The sequence below is a fragment of the Trametes versicolor genome, assembly GCF_000271585.1.
Source record: "Trametes versicolor FP-101664 SS1 unplaced genomic scaffold TRAVEscaffold_11, whole genome shotgun sequence".
Lineage (NCBI taxonomy): Eukaryota > Fungi > Basidiomycota > Agaricomycetes > Polyporales > Polyporaceae > Trametes > Trametes versicolor.
Window position 1 is genome coordinate 307,473 of NW_007360331.1, and position 16,636 is coordinate 324,108.

The 16,636-nt window shown below is 56.7% G+C and overlaps 6 protein-coding genes across 6 annotated transcripts; 3 read left to right on the forward strand and 3 right to left on the reverse strand.

The window, feature by feature from the left end:
- Position 1: 1 nt before the first annotated feature.
- TRAVEDRAFT_75854 (uncharacterized protein) lies at positions 2-371 on the forward strand (the record flags this gene model as incomplete). Its single annotated transcript, XM_008044732.1, has 2 exons — positions 2-113; positions 172-371. Coding segments are annotated over 2 exons (312 nt in total), but the record flags the coding sequence as incomplete, so codon positions are not given.
- A 980-nt stretch (positions 372-1,351) lies between these two features.
- Positions 1,352-3,203, reverse strand: TRAVEDRAFT_132907 (AmMst-1; the record flags this gene model as incomplete). The annotated part of the gene is made up of 5 exons (XM_008044733.1): positions 1,352-1,691; positions 1,756-2,116; positions 2,177-2,441; positions 2,501-2,886; positions 2,939-3,203. The coding sequence occupies 5 exons, from the start codon at positions 3,201-3,203 to the stop codon at positions 1,352-1,354; spliced, it is 1,617 nt and encodes a 538-aa protein (XP_008042924.1).
- Positions 3,204-4,161: 958 nt separating this feature from the next.
- TRAVEDRAFT_51645 (MFS monosaccharide transporter) lies at positions 4,162-5,951 on the reverse strand (the record flags this gene model as incomplete). Its single annotated transcript, XM_008044513.1, has 5 exons — positions 4,162-4,501; positions 4,563-4,923; positions 4,988-5,252; positions 5,309-5,694; positions 5,753-5,951. 5 exons carry the CDS (start codon positions 5,949-5,951, stop codon positions 4,162-4,164), a joined length of 1,551 nt encoding a protein of 516 aa, XP_008042704.1.
- A 747-nt stretch (positions 5,952-6,698) lies between these two features.
- Positions 6,699-10,498, reverse strand: TRAVEDRAFT_51646 (general substrate transporter; the record flags this gene model as incomplete). The annotated part of the gene is made up of 9 exons (XM_008044514.1): positions 6,699-7,020; positions 7,083-7,443; positions 7,494-7,758; positions 7,814-8,199; positions 8,259-8,505; positions 9,034-9,358; positions 9,423-9,783; positions 9,824-10,103; positions 10,166-10,498. The coding sequence occupies 9 exons, from the start codon at positions 10,496-10,498 to the stop codon at positions 6,699-6,701; spliced, it is 2,880 nt and encodes a 959-aa protein (XP_008042705.1).
- A 2,701-nt stretch (positions 10,499-13,199) lies between these two features.
- TRAVEDRAFT_153876 (NAD-P-binding protein) lies at positions 13,200-14,639 on the forward strand. The gene is made up of 4 exons (XM_008044734.1): positions 13,200-13,436; positions 13,505-13,786; positions 13,849-14,187; positions 14,253-14,639. Exons 1-4 carry the CDS (start codon positions 13,338-13,340, stop codon positions 14,523-14,525), a joined length of 993 nt encoding a protein of 330 aa, XP_008042925.1. The 5' UTR covers positions 13,200-13,337; the 3' UTR covers positions 14,526-14,639.
- Positions 14,640-15,382: 743 nt separating this feature from the next.
- Positions 15,383-16,541, forward strand: TRAVEDRAFT_51648 (NAD-P-binding protein; the record flags this gene model as incomplete). Its single annotated transcript, XM_008044515.1, has 4 exons — positions 15,383-15,475; positions 15,538-15,819; positions 15,880-16,212; positions 16,275-16,541. 4 exons carry the CDS (start codon positions 15,383-15,385, stop codon positions 16,539-16,541), a joined length of 975 nt encoding a protein of 324 aa, XP_008042706.1.
- Between the last annotated feature and the right edge of the window lie 95 nt (positions 16,542-16,636).

The following is a 16,636-nucleotide window of genomic DNA, read 5'->3' on the forward strand; positions in this document are numbered from 1 at the left end:
GAAAGACTTCTGCATCATCACGCCGTACGACGCTCAGCGAGCTGAGATCGCAAGGCATCTCAGAGCGGAGGGCCTCCAGTGGGACAAAGTGTTTAACGTCGACAGCTTCCAGGGTACGTCTTCTCGTTCCCCCGCATCCGAGGAAACCACTGATATCACTTCATCCTTCAGGGCATGAAGCCCAATACGTCGTAATCTCTGCTGTACGCACCGCGGCACCTGGCTTCCTTCGCTCGCGCAATCGCGCGAACGTCATGCTCACACGTTGCAAGCGCGGCATGGTCCTTGTCTCCAAGCGGGACTTCCTCATTGGCCCAGGGCGGACTACCCTGCTCGGGGAGCTGGCACAACGGTGGAATCGCGGTGCGTGGCGGTTCGAGAATGTGTGGATCAACGCCCTCGAGCTATCGGATAGCCGTGCGAATTTGCCTGGGGTACCCGGTCGCCCTGCCGTCATGGGCGTGTCGAATCGAAGTCCTTCTCAATCGGCTTCAAGCCGGACGATGACTCGGACTTCCGCTGTGTCTCGCGCCGGAGATGATGGCTCTGCGCCCCGTCCCCGGGCTTCCTCATGGGCGACAGTGGTACAGGCGAACTTTACCCCCAAGGCTACAGCAGCGACGCGCAGTGCAGAACTTGGTGGTCCACTGCGCAGCGGCCGGGTAACTCCAAATGACGCACCCAACCTTCCGCCATCCACGGGTTTGCCAACCCGGGCTATTCGACTGCCATACTCGGCCGAGTCTTCACCAGCGGCAGGCCCCCCGCTCATGTTGCCGTCCGTGCCGGTGGGTTGGCCTGGGCGAAACCGCGTTCTCACAGCGTCCGAGCCCCCAAAGCTGGTCTCGAAGGCGGAGACTCTTTCCCTGCGCGCTGAACAGCCGAACATGTCCAAGCCTAAGCTCGATGCGGAGGGCGAGTTTCCTTCACTCGCGCCCAGCCGGAGTTGTAAACCGCAGGCGCAACCACAGGCTGCTTTGAAGGGGAAATGGCAGCGAGGTTCGGAGGCGTGCCGCCTGTGATGCAACTTGAACCAGCCTGGTAGGTGGCCGCGTGCGTAGTACCTGTTCACGCATTCGGGTGTCGCAGTGCTCTTGTGCGCATATGATTGGTTGTCTCGCTTCATTGTTCTGGTTACATGACGGTCATGTCGTAGATATGAGTATATCTTCTTGCAGTTGCAGACTTCCATCGCCACTACCTGTCTCTAGAGTGTGTGAGTTACCATGATGTCTGTCCCTTGGTGCTTGCTTGAGAATAGTCCCATTTGATAACACCCATCCGTATCGTGGGAGACTTCGCTCCTACATTCATCTACACCGGTCTCAATAATTCCTACTACAGTGCCATCCTACACTCCGTTGCCTGTCACCTCCCGCATCTGCCAGGACGCATCGCCCTTCTCATCCTCAGCCACCCTCATATCGCCCCGCACATCGTCCGCTGCGTCAGATTCAGCGATGAGCTGCCTGCGGTATCGCGGACTCGTCACCGGTGTCGAGTTTTGGTATAGGAAATCGATCTGCTCGAGCGAGAGGCCCTTCGTCTCCGGGATGCAGAAGTACGTGAACACGATACAACCCGCACACGTTGAGCCCCAGATGAAGAACACCTTGACGCCGAGACCGGCGTTACCTGCGCCCGAGTTGACGAGGTACGGCGTCGCGAAGGCCAGCGCCCAGTTCCATAACCTGCGTGCCATCGGCGGTAGTGAGCAAGTGCAGCATGATACGCAGTAGAGCACACGGTATTTACCAGTTCGACGCAGCAGACAGAGAAATTCCCTTCGCGCGGACGTTGAGCGGGAATATCTCGCCGGTGACGACCCATGCGACCGGGCCCCAGGTCGACGCGAACGTGCCCACGTAGATGCAGACGAGCGCGATGAGGGCGCGTTGCCCGGAGACGTTCGAGGTCGCGATCGTCACGCCCAGGATGGCGACGAGGAACTCGCACACGCACATGACCGCCGCGCCCCACAGGAGCATCGCACGGCGGCCGAAGCGGTCGACAGCCCAGATCCCGAAGACGGTCATGGAGGTGCCGACGACGTTCGTAATGACGGAGACGAGGAAGGGGTTCTTGATCCCGGAGCTCGTGAAGAATGTTACCCCGTCTTTGAAAAGACTGGAGTGAGCTACATGTACGAAGGACATAGAACAACGATGGCACATACAGTAGGAGATGAAGTTGATTCCAGTGAGCTGCTGCCATGCTTGCAGAGCGATGCCAGTGAGGGTTCGCAGAGCGATCTTGTTGCGAGTGAAACGGAAGCAGTCGGCGTACGAGCTCTGATCCATCTCGCGTTCCTCTTCTAAAGCTGCAGCAATCTCCTCGAGTTCGCTTTGAACGACTGGATCGTTCACCGGCAAGGACCTGAGGCGAGACATGGACTTCGCAGCATCCTCGCGACGGTCCTGCTTGACGAGCCAACGCGGTGTCTGCGGATACGGAAGAGTGATCAGACGCACCTTCGAGATGCGATGGCAAGAAGACTCACCTCAGGTAGCCAGATCATCCCAACAAAGAGCACAAAGGCCCACACAAGCTGTACAGAAATCGGGATCTGCCACGCGGAGTGATCGGGACGATCCTTCGTCGCGTTGTTGACGACCGCGGAAAGAAGCAGGCCGATCGATATTGCCCACTGGTAGCACGAAACCAGGGCGCCTCGGATCCACTTGGGAGAGCACTCGGACTGGTACATCGGGATGAGGGTGGACACGAGGCCGACGCCTATGCCGGCGAAGACTCGGCCGACTACGAATGTTGCGAAGTCGGGCGCTCCCGCCTGGAGGGACACCCCGAGGGAAAAGACGATGCAGGTGAGCATGATGCTGATGCGTCGGCCCAAGATGTCGGCGGCGGGAGCTCCTGCAAGGGCGCCTGGAGGAAGCTTAGACTCAGGCGTCACCGCGCATAAATAATGATTACTTACCGAAGAACGTGCCCGCAGATAAGATTGAAACGACGAGGGACTCCCTGGACGTCGAGACAGAGTAGCCCGTCGACGAGTTGCTGTCGGGCTTCCCGAATGTCATGATCCAGTTGTTCATCTGGATAATGCCAGAAATGGTGCCAGTGTCGTAGCCAAAGAGCATACCACCGAAGGCAGCGAAGGCGGTCATCGCGATGCCCGAGATGCCGGCCTTTGTTGGAACCGCTGTAAGAAGGCCACCAGATGAGGCTGTAGTGATCGCCATTGTCGCGCGAGTCGACTGGGTGACAATAACGAACAGGGGTGTGTATGGAGGTATCGTCCCAGCAAAGGTGACCGAGAAGCGGCGGGGGCGACCGCTAGATCGTGTCCGACCCTTTGAAGCAACTTATGCTAGTCTGCGCTGTGCGGGTCATCCAGAATGGCAAACAGCTGCGTGATACGAGGAGGTCATGGGGTAAACCTTACCTACGAGCTTGTCACCCTCAATGTAAGGTCGGGCACCAGGTGGTCGGTGTACCGCATCAGAGGGTGAATGGATCCGAAAAACGTGTAGGTGGCATAGAAGCGTTTGAGACGCCTGGCGCATCTGACGACGGCGCGTATTGAAAGACGACCACATCTCTTTGCGCATCTCAGCCACTATAAGAGGTCAAGTCAGATTCATTATATGAAACGTCACTGTGGGCGACCTCACCGAGCCTTAGGTATGAGAAAAATTGCAGCGCCATATTATGCTCTCGCGCTCAACATCAACGAATAACGTTCTCGAGTCCACGCTTTGAAGAGGACCCGGTAGGATTTAGGAGGGCATTAGCTATAAATGCGGGAGCGTACGACAGCCGTGGGTGCAGCAGACTGCGGATAGCATGCAGCTTCCTACGTCCAGAAACCTTCCTCGAGGGAGATGATACTCAGAAGCGGTGAATGACCTGCCGTTACTGTCAGCCCGGGCGTTAGAAGGCAGTCATTCAACCGCCACCACTCCTCGGATAGGTGGTTCAGACTGCTAATGCCGGCGTCGGATACGATACCTCTCCATATCCGTCGCCTTCGTGTGACCGGGCGCAAAACCCGCGCGGGTCCGCCAGGGCAATGATTAAGGTTACACAGAAGGTGATTGCAGTGTCCCTAGACAGCTGAGCAGCATGGGCGCCGCGGTGCATGATCCCGGTCAGAACGCCGTGATGTAGTCAAACGAAGCGGAAGACAGCGCTCACCTATCACACGTCGAGGACTGGGATCGTCTCTACAGCCAACTCCCATGACCCTTCATCCTTCTTGTCAACATCGGCAGCTGCTTTCTCCATCCTGCTGCCAGCGCCACCCTCGAGCGTCCCCGTGCGGAACCTACGGGCCGATCCGGGGGACCAATGCTGGTAGAGGACGTCGACCTGTTCGAGCGAGAGACCCTTCGTCTCGGGTATGCAGAAGCACGCGAACAGCACGCAGGCCGCGCACATGGAGCCCCAGATAAAGAAGACCTTCTCGCCCAGATGGGCGTTGCCCTTGCCGGAGTTGACGAGGTATGGCGCAGCGAACGAGATTGCCCAGTTCCAGATCCTGGCGTATGCGGATGCTCAGCCCATGTTCCAACGGGGTCTGCGGCAGTAGAATGGCTCACCAATGAGACGCAACTGAGAGCGATACCGCCTTCGCACGGATGTTGTGCGGGAAGATCTCTCCTCCGACAACCCACGCGAGCGGGCCCCAGGTCGCCGCGAATGCGGCGATGTAGATGCATACGAGCGCGATGACTGCGCGCTGAGACGCGATATCCTGCACCGGGACGGCAGCCCCGAGAATGGCCACGAGATAGGCGCAAACACACATCACTACGGCGCCCCAGATGAGAAGTGGGCGGCGGCCAAGCTTGTCCGCACCCCAGATGCCAGGGAGTGTCATGCACATGTTCACGATATTGACGATGACGTTCACTAGGAAAGGATTTTTGATGCCCGCGTTGGCGAAAAAGGTGGTCCCGTCTGCATACGCGAGCACATGAGAACTTGCGTACAGCGAAGGCTAGAGAGACAAAGGAGTCCTTACAATAGAAGATGAAGGTTATGCCCGATAATTGTTGCAATGCATGGATCACGATGCTGGTCAAGGTGCGTAGGGCGATCCGGTTGGGAGTGAGCCGGAAGCAGTCGCGATACGTGCGCTCGCCCGCTTCGTCTTCCGTTCGCAGTGCTTCCCGGATGACCTTAAGCTCCGTCTGTACTGTTACATCATCCGGGGGAGATCCTGTCAAGAGGGATAGCGATTTCGACGCAGCCGATTCCCTGTTCTCCTTCATCAGCCACCGCGGTGTCTGCAAATGCGGCCAGATTGTGAAATTAAGTTCACGAAGGCAATATTCCACGTTACCTCAGGGAGGCACAGCATTCCGACAAATAGGATGAAAGCCCACACAAACTGGATCGCGATGGGAATTCGCCACGCGCCATGATCCGGGCGAGCCTTCGTAGCGTTGTTGATGACCGAAGCGAGGAGGAGGCCGACTGTGATTGTCAAAGACCAGCAGGAGACGACAGCGCCTCTGATCCACTTCGGCGAGCACTCGGACTGGTACATGGGCACGAGGGTGGATATGAGGCCGACACCGAAGCCCGCGAAGAAGCGGCCGGCAATGAAAGTGGGCAGAGTAGACGCCCCGGTTTGGAGAGCGACGCCGAGGCAGAAGACAACGCATGAGATCAGAATGCCAGTTCGGCGCCCAGTTATATCGGCGACGGGTGCGCCGCCCAGAGCACCTGTGGATGAGGTACTCAGTACTGAAGGTCAACACCGTCGATAGGGTGGCAAACTGACCCAGGAATGTGCCCGCGGAGAGGATAGAGACCACGAGTGATTCAGTGGGGGTCGCGATAGAGAAGTGTACCGCAGTGGTCCCTACGTTTGGAGTGGGGTCTCCGAATGTCTTCAACCAGTCGGGCATTTGCAGGATACCATTTATCGACCCGGTATCGTAACCGAGAAGAATGCCGCCGAAGGATGCGAATGTCGCCATTGCGATCCCTGCGAGATGCCTCCTGCTAGATTTTGAGAGAGCCATGTCTAACATCGTGGTTCACCTATAGTCGTTTGCAGAGGTAACGACCTATCTCAAAGGAAGTGACGGTGCGTTAGACAGTGTAGACAGTGACAGTACGAAAGGAGACCGCAAGTAGAGGGCTGAGATAACAGACGTACATAGACACGGTTCCGTGTATCGCTGCGCCCTGAAGGGAAGCTGTTCGACCCTTCATGACAGAGTTCACTTCTCACGCTCGAGGGAGGCGAAACGAAACGGCACCCTTGGGCCTGAGTCATCTACTTCACGGTGTGAGCCATACGCGACGTCTTTGTGCGAAAAAAAAGCTTGGCTGAACAGAATAAATGCGTGTGCCGTGGGGGCTCGCAGTGCTTCCCCGGTATGCTGTGAAGCCACCGCCGACGCGTCAGATTCACACGAAGGGACAGGTGCCGAAAATATCGTCTATCTTCACGACGTCTAAGACACGATTTCGAAAGCAGCATATAATAGCCGTACGTACATTTTCTCGCTTCGGTCCTCGAGTTTTGAGGGTCTCATCATGCTTTTGAGCGTAAACGTGGTCGTGGTATGAGTGGAAAATCGAAAGCGCCCACGCAAATCCTTGCGCGCTAGCGCTCATATATATACGTAACGCGACGCGGGAGCGGGCAATGTGCAGAACTTGACTGTGTCCCATGGATCTTTGATCAAGGGTAGCTCAGTGTACTAGACAGGTCCCCTCTAGACAGAGGAAAGTCCTAAGCCAACCTCTAGCTTCTCATCCGTACCCTCTGTCTCTCCCGTCGGCTCCATGAAAGCCCTGCCTTCGACAAGAAGGCCTCGACCGTAGCTAGCGCTTGTGCGAGGAGTCGAATGCTGGTATAACAGATCGATCTGCTCCAATGCTAGGCCTTTGGTCTCAGGGATGAAGAGGTATGCAAAAAGCACTCCGAGGGTGCACGTCGAACCCCAAATGAAGAAGACTTTAACGCCAAGGTTGGCATTTCCGGAACCGGAGTTCACGAGGTACGGCGCTGCGAATGAGATTGCCCAGTTCCAGAGCCTATATATGTAGATTAATAGTGAGCGGTATATGGCCACGTCGGGGAAGGATAGAGCACGCACCAGTGAGAGGCGATCGAGAGCGACATAGCTTTCGCGCGCACGTTCAGCGGGAAGATCTCCCCGACGACGACCCACCCCGTGGGGCCCCACGTCGATGCGAACGCAGCGATGTAGATGCACATCAACGCAATGATCGCCCTCTGCGGTTCGATGTCCGCCACAGAAGTGGTCACCCCCAGGATCGCGATGAGGAACGAGCACACGGACATGGCGGCGCCGCCCCACAGGAGCAGTGGGCGGCGGCCCAGCCGGTCGGTAGCCCACATTCCGGGGAGCGTCATGCCCATGTTCACGATCGTGTTTGCGACGGAGACGAGGAACGGGTTCCGGATGCCGACATGTGCGAAGAAGGTCGTGCCGTCTGCGGTAAATAATGAGAGATGAGTAGAAGCTTATTGAACAGAAGCTTACAGTAGAAGAGGAAGTTGATGCCGGTGAGCTGCTGCAGCGCGAGTATGACGATCCCCGAGAGCGTGCGCAGACCAGTCTTGTTCTGGTTCAAGCGGAAGCAGTCCTTGTACGTGCTCTCGCCCATCTCGCGCTCGATCTGCAACACAACGCGAATGTCCTGGAGCTCTGCTTGCACGGAGGGGTGGTCCATGGGCAGCGACGTGAGGCGCGAAAGCGACTTCGCCGCCGCAGCTTGGCGATTCTCTTTCACAAGCCAGCGCGGAGTCTAGCAAACACTGGTAAGGGTACGATCTTCTATACGGACAAGGAGATCACAGTACCTCGGGTAGCCAAAGCATGCCGACGAACAGTATCGACGCCCATATGAACTGTACAGCGATGGGAATCCGCCAGGCAGAGTGGTCTGCACGATCCTTAGTCCCGTTATTGATCACAGACGCAAGCAGCAGGCCGATCGTGATCGCCAAGGAGTAACAGGATACAACGGCGCCGCGGATCCACTTCGGCGCACATTCTGACTGGTACATGGGAACGAGTGTCGACACGAGACCGACGCCTGCGCCCGCAAAGAAACGTCCGACGATGAAGGTGGGCAGGTTGGACGATCCAGTCTGAAGCGCGATGCCAAGGGAGAAGATGATGCATGAAACCATGATACCGGTTCTGCGCCCGAGGACGTCGGCAGTGGGTCCACCGCTCAGGGCTCCTATGGTTGTGTATAGTGAGCAGCGTAGAATTATCTCTCAAAAGGACGGAGTTACGAACCTAGTAGTGTGCCGGCGGACAGGATTGAGACCACAACAGACTCCATAGCCGTTGTGATGGATAACTGAGCCTGTGTGCTTCCCGCGACAGGGTCCCCAAACGTCTGTAGCCAGTCGCGCATTTGAAGAATCCCGTTGATAGTACCGGTGTCGTAGCCTTGCAGGGTACCACCAAGGGATGCGAAGACGACCATCGCTAGGCCAGCGAGTGGTCGCTCAGAAGTTACTGGCTCTTTCGACATCACAAGCTAGTCGAAGTGAGGTGAGAGCACACTGCTCGGAGGACGTGCCAGATGCGACGCTCAAGCGCATCGTAGCACAGGCCCAGAGTGCATAAAACCGAGGCTCTCGTACCGCGGCCGTCGGGCGGCACGAGCGAAGCCGCCGGTGAAATTCGTCATACTTCATGGTAGATGGCGAGCGAGGAAGTACATACGGATAGACAAGGGCTCCCGCCACTTCCAGCAGTGGTTCCGCGAAGCGCACATGAGCTGTTTGGAGGCTTCTTGCTGCCTAAAGATAGGATGCGGAGTTATGCTCTTCCTTCGGGAACCGCGGACACGGGAAGGAAATCTGAGAAAGTATCCCGCGCCAGGGAACATGGCGGGCGCCGATGAGAGGCCGCGAGCTGTATTTCCAGACGGGAGGTCACACGGGCGTCCAGCTCTGAACGAAGATCATATTTCCGCCCGTCACGTTGAGACACGTACCGGACTAGAACCCGGGCCCTGCTCTCAGCGAAGGGGCGCCACAACGCTGCTGACTGATCCGCTAACCAGGTCATCCTTTTCCTGCTCGTCGAGCTCCGCCGCCCCAACTTCTTCTGAGCCAATGAGCCCTCGCGCTGCATTGCGTGCCCTGCCTTGTGCGACGAGTGTGCGCCCGTAGCGTGCGCTCGTGAGCGGAGTCGAGTTTTGGTAAAGCTCGTCGATCTGCTCGAGCGCGAGCCCCTTCGTCTCCGGGACGCAGAATAGTGCGAATAGCGCGCCTATAGCGGTCGTCGAGCCCCAGATGAAGAAGATCTTCGCGCCCAGGCCCGCGTCCCCGGGCCCCGAGTTAGCCAGGTACGGGGAGGCGAAGGACACCGCCCAGGTGCACAGCCTGAGAGCATAGCAGCCAAAAGTGAGAAATCAGAGGGGGCATGTCGGGCGCCGAGACAACGTACCAGTGAATGCCAACCGAAAGCGACACGACCTTGGCGCGCACGTTGAGCGGCACGATCTCGCTGGGGAGAACCCACGCCACCGGGCCCCACGTCGACGCGTATGCGGCGAAGAAGATGCACACGAGCGCGATGACTGCGCGCTGCGGAGCGAGGTTGTGCACCGATGTGGCGACGTCGAGGATCGCGATGAGGTACGCGCAGACGGACATGGTGATGGCGCCCCAGAGTAGGAGCGGGCGCCGCCCGAAACGTTCGACGCCCCAGATCCCGGGGAGCGTCATGGCCATTTGCACGACGTTTACTACAACGGAAACTAGGAATGGGTTCTGTACCCCGGCGTTGGCGAAGAATGTGGTTCCGTCTGTGTGGTAGTAGGTCAGCAGTAGGTTGGCGATAGTGACATATGCGAGACTTGCATGATCCGATGAAAACGACGCCGGCTAGCTGTTGTAGAGACAGCACGGAAATGCTTGTAAGCGTCCGAAGGGCGATCTTGTTGGGCGACGACCGAAAACAGTCCCGGTACGTGTTCTGGCCCATCGCATTCTCCTCGTTCAAGGACGTCGATATCTCGTCGAGTTCCGTTTGCACATCAGGGTGATCCTCGTTCACACCTAGAAGACGCGAAAGCGACTGGGCAGCTGCGTGTCGACGGTTTGTCTTGATGAGCCACCTCGAAGTCTATATATGCTATGTCAGCGCACGATGACCGGCCGCCATGCGCTGCGGGAGGAGCTTCGTACCTCGGGGAGCGTCATCATACCCACAAATAAGATGCTCGCCCAGATGAATTGGAGTGATATCGGGAGCCGCCAGGCGGAATGGTTGGCGCGATCCTTTGTGGCGTTGTCCACCACCGATGCAACTAGGATTCCGATCGTGATTGCCCATTGGTAAGAGGCGACGATGGCCCCGCGAATCCACTTCGGTGAGCACTCCGATTGGTACATGGGCACGAGGGTGGATACAAGCCCAACGCCTGATCCAGCGAAAAAGCGACCAACGATGAACATGGGGAGGGTGGACGCCCCGGTCTGTAGGGCAATGCCGAGGGAAAATATGACACATGCGACCATGATGCCTATGCGACGTCCCACCGCATCTGCTACTGGACCGCCAACTACGGCTCCTGCATCGAGTGCTTATGTCAGTAATTGGAGGGTAAAGTGCCGGTATGAAGTGTGGTACTCGCCGACAACTGTTCCAGCAAAAAGAAGGGAGACGACGACGGACTCCAGCGCGGTGGGGAGTTCAAATCGCAAGTCGGGTCCTTGTGTCCCAGAGACCGGGTCGCCGAACGTCCTGAGCCAATCGTCCATGCGGAGGATCCCTGAGATGGTACCAGTGTCGTAACCGAAAAGTATACCGCCGAAAGCTGAGAAAACCATCATGGCGATACCAGACAGCTTGCGCCTTGAGTAGGCTGTCGCTGAGTGGGTGTCGTGCAATTTCGACATCTGTATGAAGAGCAAAGTGTGTAGACCGTCACAAGGAGGAGAGTGTGCAGTCGGGCGCGGGTATGGCGGTAACTAGGGTGAGCTTGTGACATATACAAGGAGTGGAATACATATTTGAGGTCCAGGCTGCGTTATGTTGCGAGTCAATGCAAGAACCTCCGAGGTACGAGAGCGTCTCACCGTGGAACATTGGTCATCTATATAAAGGGCGCAGTCGCACGAGACTGCCACTTTCTGTCAACGGATCAGCTACCCGAATACAATCAGTGTGGTGGAGACATACCAGAGGAAGGGGTGGTGTATTTGAGAGGTCACTCGTGGCCCGGCGTAGTCGGCCACCTGGCGCCAAGCGAAGTAATCCCGATATTCATAGAATCTATTGCATCGATGGAATAGCGCCCCGTGAGGGCTGCTCCCGTACACGCTAAGCATACTATCTGTGGATAAGAAAAACAAGGAAACGCATGTTCCCGGATCAGTACTGCACTCTTATAGAATGTGTATTTCGCATGCACTCACTAATGATATTTCATACAGCTCATTCTTGGCGACGTATCTCAGCGGCACATACAGCGCTATAGAAAATCGATCAGAATGTAGCAACGGGCGTATGCCCGTCCTGAGCAATCCTTGTGAGACCGGTCTGCGATATTGCTTGGCGTTCCAAACGTGCGCGGCTGCCGTGGGCACATGTCATATTGCGAGACCCCATACGACCCGATGAAGCTGAACGCGGAGCAGGTCCAAGTCGAAGGACCTGTTCATCCTTTAAGCGACCGGTCTTTGAAGCCAAGTCACTTCAGCTTGTCCTATACCGGAGGGCTGAGGATGGATTTGTCCCTCCACGTCTGTGATCAGCATTCTCAGGATCTACAAAGAGCCCCAAGTAGAGGCTACGTTCACCAATCAGACAGAAATGGTTACAAAAAGGGCGAATAAGATGAGTTCCACTTATGAGAAGTCGAAGACTCTTCAAACGGTTTCCAGCGTCACTGAAGCGTGCGGTGAGTACTAATGACTGTATACTGATACGAGCCTCTCTATAAACTTGATGGCGCACCTCAACATGCATGAACCGGATATGAGAGCATGAAGCAAGCGACTGGCAGAGCAAGTTCGGAGGAAACAAGTACGGGGAGCACCGCCGGCCAAGGAGATTATGCGGGCGCCTATGTAAACGCTGAATCGAGATAAGGATTATACCAAGCAACCGGAAAAGGCCGAAGCGACCTTTCTCTCTTCCCATCCACCGCCTGGACCTCGCAATAAAGGTGGCTGGTTAGCCCAGAATATCCGCTCCTCATATAGAGATTAAATTGCACATAATAGGCTTGTGCGCCAAGAATCGCTTCTAAGACGATCTTATGGGATGCCAGCGGGTCCAAAATGCAGCAAAGTACGTGGCCGACTTCCTGTTCTATCATAATCTTATAATCACATCGCAATGAAAGCGTAGAGAGATTGTATATACTGTTCTGGTGCAAGATAGCTTCAACATACTGTCATGCTTGTGGGGTGGGCCAATAAGTGTGGGTCATCAGTGGCTACGTGAAGAAAGTGGACGGCGATCCGGGGCTTACTACGAAAGTCAAGTCCAGTAAAGTTCATGCAAGACTCCAAGACATTTCTTCGTATCTTTATCACAGTCATCTACTGTGAACATCTTCAAGGACCTTGCGGAATACAACGATTGACCCGATCGCAGGACGTCATGCCAGCGTACTTTCATGAGCTAGGCCTGGATGCGCCAACACCTTTCGGCTCAGCAAGTGCCACTATGCCAGTCTGTGCCTAGCCTCTGAAGAGATAACCGACTTGCCGTGGTATTACCGGGACTCCCGATTAGATGTGGAACACCCATGTCTCAAGTACTTCCGCCGGTCGGAACTTCGACCTCGACAACATGCGCGGGGTCCGCGGGATTGACTCCCATCGATTCTGTCCAAACTGCTCTCAAATGACCTGTGATTTCCCCACCGTTGCCACAAGGGGGACTCGCGAGGGCCAAAAACGCACGGATCCAAATATCCGCCCCACCGATAATCGTAGGCGGTTGAACTTGGGCCTTAAGCAAAGTCCGACCGCACTGAGTTACAGCTCAGTAAGCAACGTTGTACACTTCTATCTCTTCAAGTGAGACAATCTAACACGGGATTACGACATACTAGGTCAGCAACCGCGTGCTGTTTGAGCGGGGGTGGGCGGCTTCGGGGGATAACCCGAGCGCTTCAATCTTTTGACGTGAATCCTCGCGACATACAAGAGGTCCGAAGCGAAACCCCTTCGCATCCATGTACGATTGGTAAAAGAGCGAGCTCGCAGATGTGTTCCCCGACATCGGCCTTCGCGCGTACATATATGCAGCGGAGCGGGGTGCCTTTCTACCGACATCCGGCCAGCGAAACGCAACTCCAGCACCTCTACAACTACAGCACACCCCAGCTACAAATCCTCCAACATGGCGAGCAACACCTCTCTTCCTCTCGTGCTTGTGGTCGGCGCGACCGGGCATACTGGCGGGAGCATTGTCAAGGGCCTCGTCGCCTCTGGTAACTTCGTGCGTTACTTTCACCCGTGGCTCGCACGCAGCGATTCCAGATGCTTACTCTTTCTTTCATCGTGCAGCGCGTCGCGGCGCTCGTTCGCCCCGCATCGCAGTCCAAGCCGACCACGGAGGCACTCCGCGCGTCCGGCGTTGAGATCCGCCTCGGCGACCTCACCGACGGCGTCGCGAAGCTGACAGAGGTCCTCTCCGGCGTCGACATCGTTATCAGCGCGGTCATCGCGTCCGCCATCGAATCGCAGAAGGACATCATCCGCGCCGCAAAGGAGGTCGGCGTGAAGCGCTTCGTTCCCTGCGACTTCGGTACTCCCGGAAAGCGCGGTGTGCGCCACCTCCTCGACGCGGTATGCCACCTCCTCTAAGACTCATCTCAGCCCTAGCAGTCCGCTGAAATTATACCGCGCAGAAACTAGAGATCCGCGACCTGATCGAGGAACTCGGCGTGCCGCACACGTACATCGACGTCGGCTGGTGGATGCAGCTCTCCCTCCCGCTCCCGACGCGCAGCGCGGTGCCAGACGCGTGGAAGGCGGTGACCTACGCGCTGCACGGCCCGGGCGGGCTCAAGATGCTTGTCACGAACCTGCACCACATCGGCGTGTTCGTCGCGCGCATCGTCGCAGACCCGCGCACGCTGAACCAGGCGGTGATCGTGTGGGAGGACGAGCTCACGCAGCTCGAGGCGCACGAGATCGGCGAGCGCGTCTCCGGCGAGGCGGAGGTGCTCAAGGCGAAGCGGACCTACGTGAGTGCTGTCCTCGTCGGTTTGCGCGAGGACGAGGAGCTGACAAGCGGGAATTCACGCGATAGCTCACTGCGGAGGATATCAAGAAGTTCGGGGAGCAGGCGGACGCGGCGGTCGCGAAAGACCCGACAAGCTACCTGGCGCACGCGATGCAGTCGCAGAACGAGTACATGTACAGCTTGCACGTCCTCGGCGAGAACACGCTCGCGAACGCGAAGGCGCTCGGGTACCTGGACGCGCAGGAGCTGTACCCGGACCTGCCAAAGCTCACCCTGGAGGAGTTCGCGAAGGAGTACTACACGTTGCCGGAGCCTGGCAAGGAGTTCCTTGGGGTCTGATCGCGTGCTTAAACTAGAAGCGTCGCTTGTTTATGTATGCTGTATCGAGACGGAAGGCGTGGCTGAAGGCATGGAATGTGAGTTCCTTTAGAGCAAGGACGTATCTGAGTGATGATCATAGATATACTAGCAGCACAATCATGTGTTCGGAAAACCAACCCGGTTACCTCAAAATTCCGCGTCGAGTACTTGCTTAGTATTTAGTGACCACGCCTACCCTTTCATCTCATGTGGAACGACCACATACGCCCTGCTGGGCTAACTAGTAGGGAGCATAGTGCCGCTATGTTTGAAGTGAACGACCCCAGGGCCAGTGTCACTGACTAACGTAAGTACTGCTACTTATGTCCGACTACTGGGATACTAAGGCGTTTGTAAGCTGATTAGGAAGCAGATACTGGGCGAGATAAGCACACCAATCGTTCTGGCCACTTCGCCAAAGACGCAGAAGGCCGGCGTCTAATCCAACTCCTCGTACTTACGTTTCTCCGTATCCTCCAAAACCTTCCTAGACATTGAGTGTTTCCCCCTGCTCATATATTACTAACGGCCTTTCATACTCCTTACAGACTGACTCATACTCCGGGAAGAGTGCCATCCCCTGCTGCGTGATACGGACCCTTCGCTTGAACAGCCCGCGACGTCGAGCAAACTGAGTCGCTATCCGTACAAAGCCGACTCGATATCCGGACCTGCAGCACATCCTTGCTATCCTCTGCTGACTATGATGTCTTCTGGACACCCACGCGGTGTGCGAAGCCGAGATCGGACTTTCCTCAGACGTATATAAACGACAATCGTACTCCGTACTTTTCGGAAACCCAAACGAACCCTCTCACCTCGACCCCAAACCCTCCATGGCGTCCACGAAACCCCTCGTTCTTGTAGTAGGTGCCTCTGGAAACACTGGCCAGAGCATTGTTACCGGCCTTCTCGCAACTGGCAACTTCGTGAGTTCACATCTTACTTCCAACGTATCCTACGAGTCGAACACTCACTCGTACCGCTTTAGCGCGTCGCGGCACTTGTTCGCCCCGCCTCCGCCTCGAAGCCCGCAGTCGAGAGCCTTCGGGAATCGGGCGTCGAGATCCGCCTTGGAGACCTTAAAAACGGTGTCGAGAAGCTCAAGGAGGCCCTTGTCGGGGTGGCGATCTTCATCAGCGCTGTAGATGCCCGCTCGCTCGAGGACCAGAAGGACGCCCTCCGCGCCGCGAAGGAAGTAGGGGTACAGCGCGTCATCCCGTGCGATTTTGCCACCCCGACCGAGAAGGGCGTCAGAGAACTAGGCGACACGGTGCGCTGCTCCCCACGTTTATGCGTCCGCGATTGTTTTTCTAACCGCCTTTCCCTCTAGAAACTCGCGATTCGCGAGTTCGTCAAGGAGCTCGGCGTGCCCTACACGTTCATCGACGTGGGCTGGTGGATGCAGCTCACGCTACCTCTGCCGACGCGCAGCGCTTCTAGGCTCAAGCCCCTGACATACCAGATCCATGGGCCGGGAGACGACAAGATGCTGGTTACGGACATCGCGCATATCGGGACCTACGTCGCGCGCATCGTCGCCGATCCGCGCACCCTGTACCAGGCGGTCATTATCTGGGAGGATGAGGTGACGCAGCTCGAGGCGCATGAGATTGGAGAGCGCCTCTCGGGCGAAGCTGATGTTCTGAAAGCCAAGCGCGTCTACGTGAGTACCGGTGTTTCTGTCACGCACCTCCGTCCACTCACTAAATGACGTATTACCTCCAGATCACGGCCGAGGATCTCTTGAAGCAGATCGCAGAGGCCAAGGCGACGCTCGCAAAAGACCCTGCCAATGTCCTAGCGGTAATGAGCGTCAATTGGGCCCAGTACATGTACAGCCTGCACATCCTCCGCGAGAACACGCTGGAGAACGCGAAGCGGCTGGGATTCCTCGACGCGCGCGAGCTGTACCCGGACATCCCCAAGTTCTCGCTGGAAGAATTTGCGAAGGACTACTACGCGAAGGAGGAGCCCGGTGAGGTGTATGCTTAGATTCTCGTTATGCATGTATTGGTTTCTTCCAGTGTACCAGGTATCATGAGCGTTGTATACACACCTGATCATCTCGTCGTTTGTTAGCAGCTGGC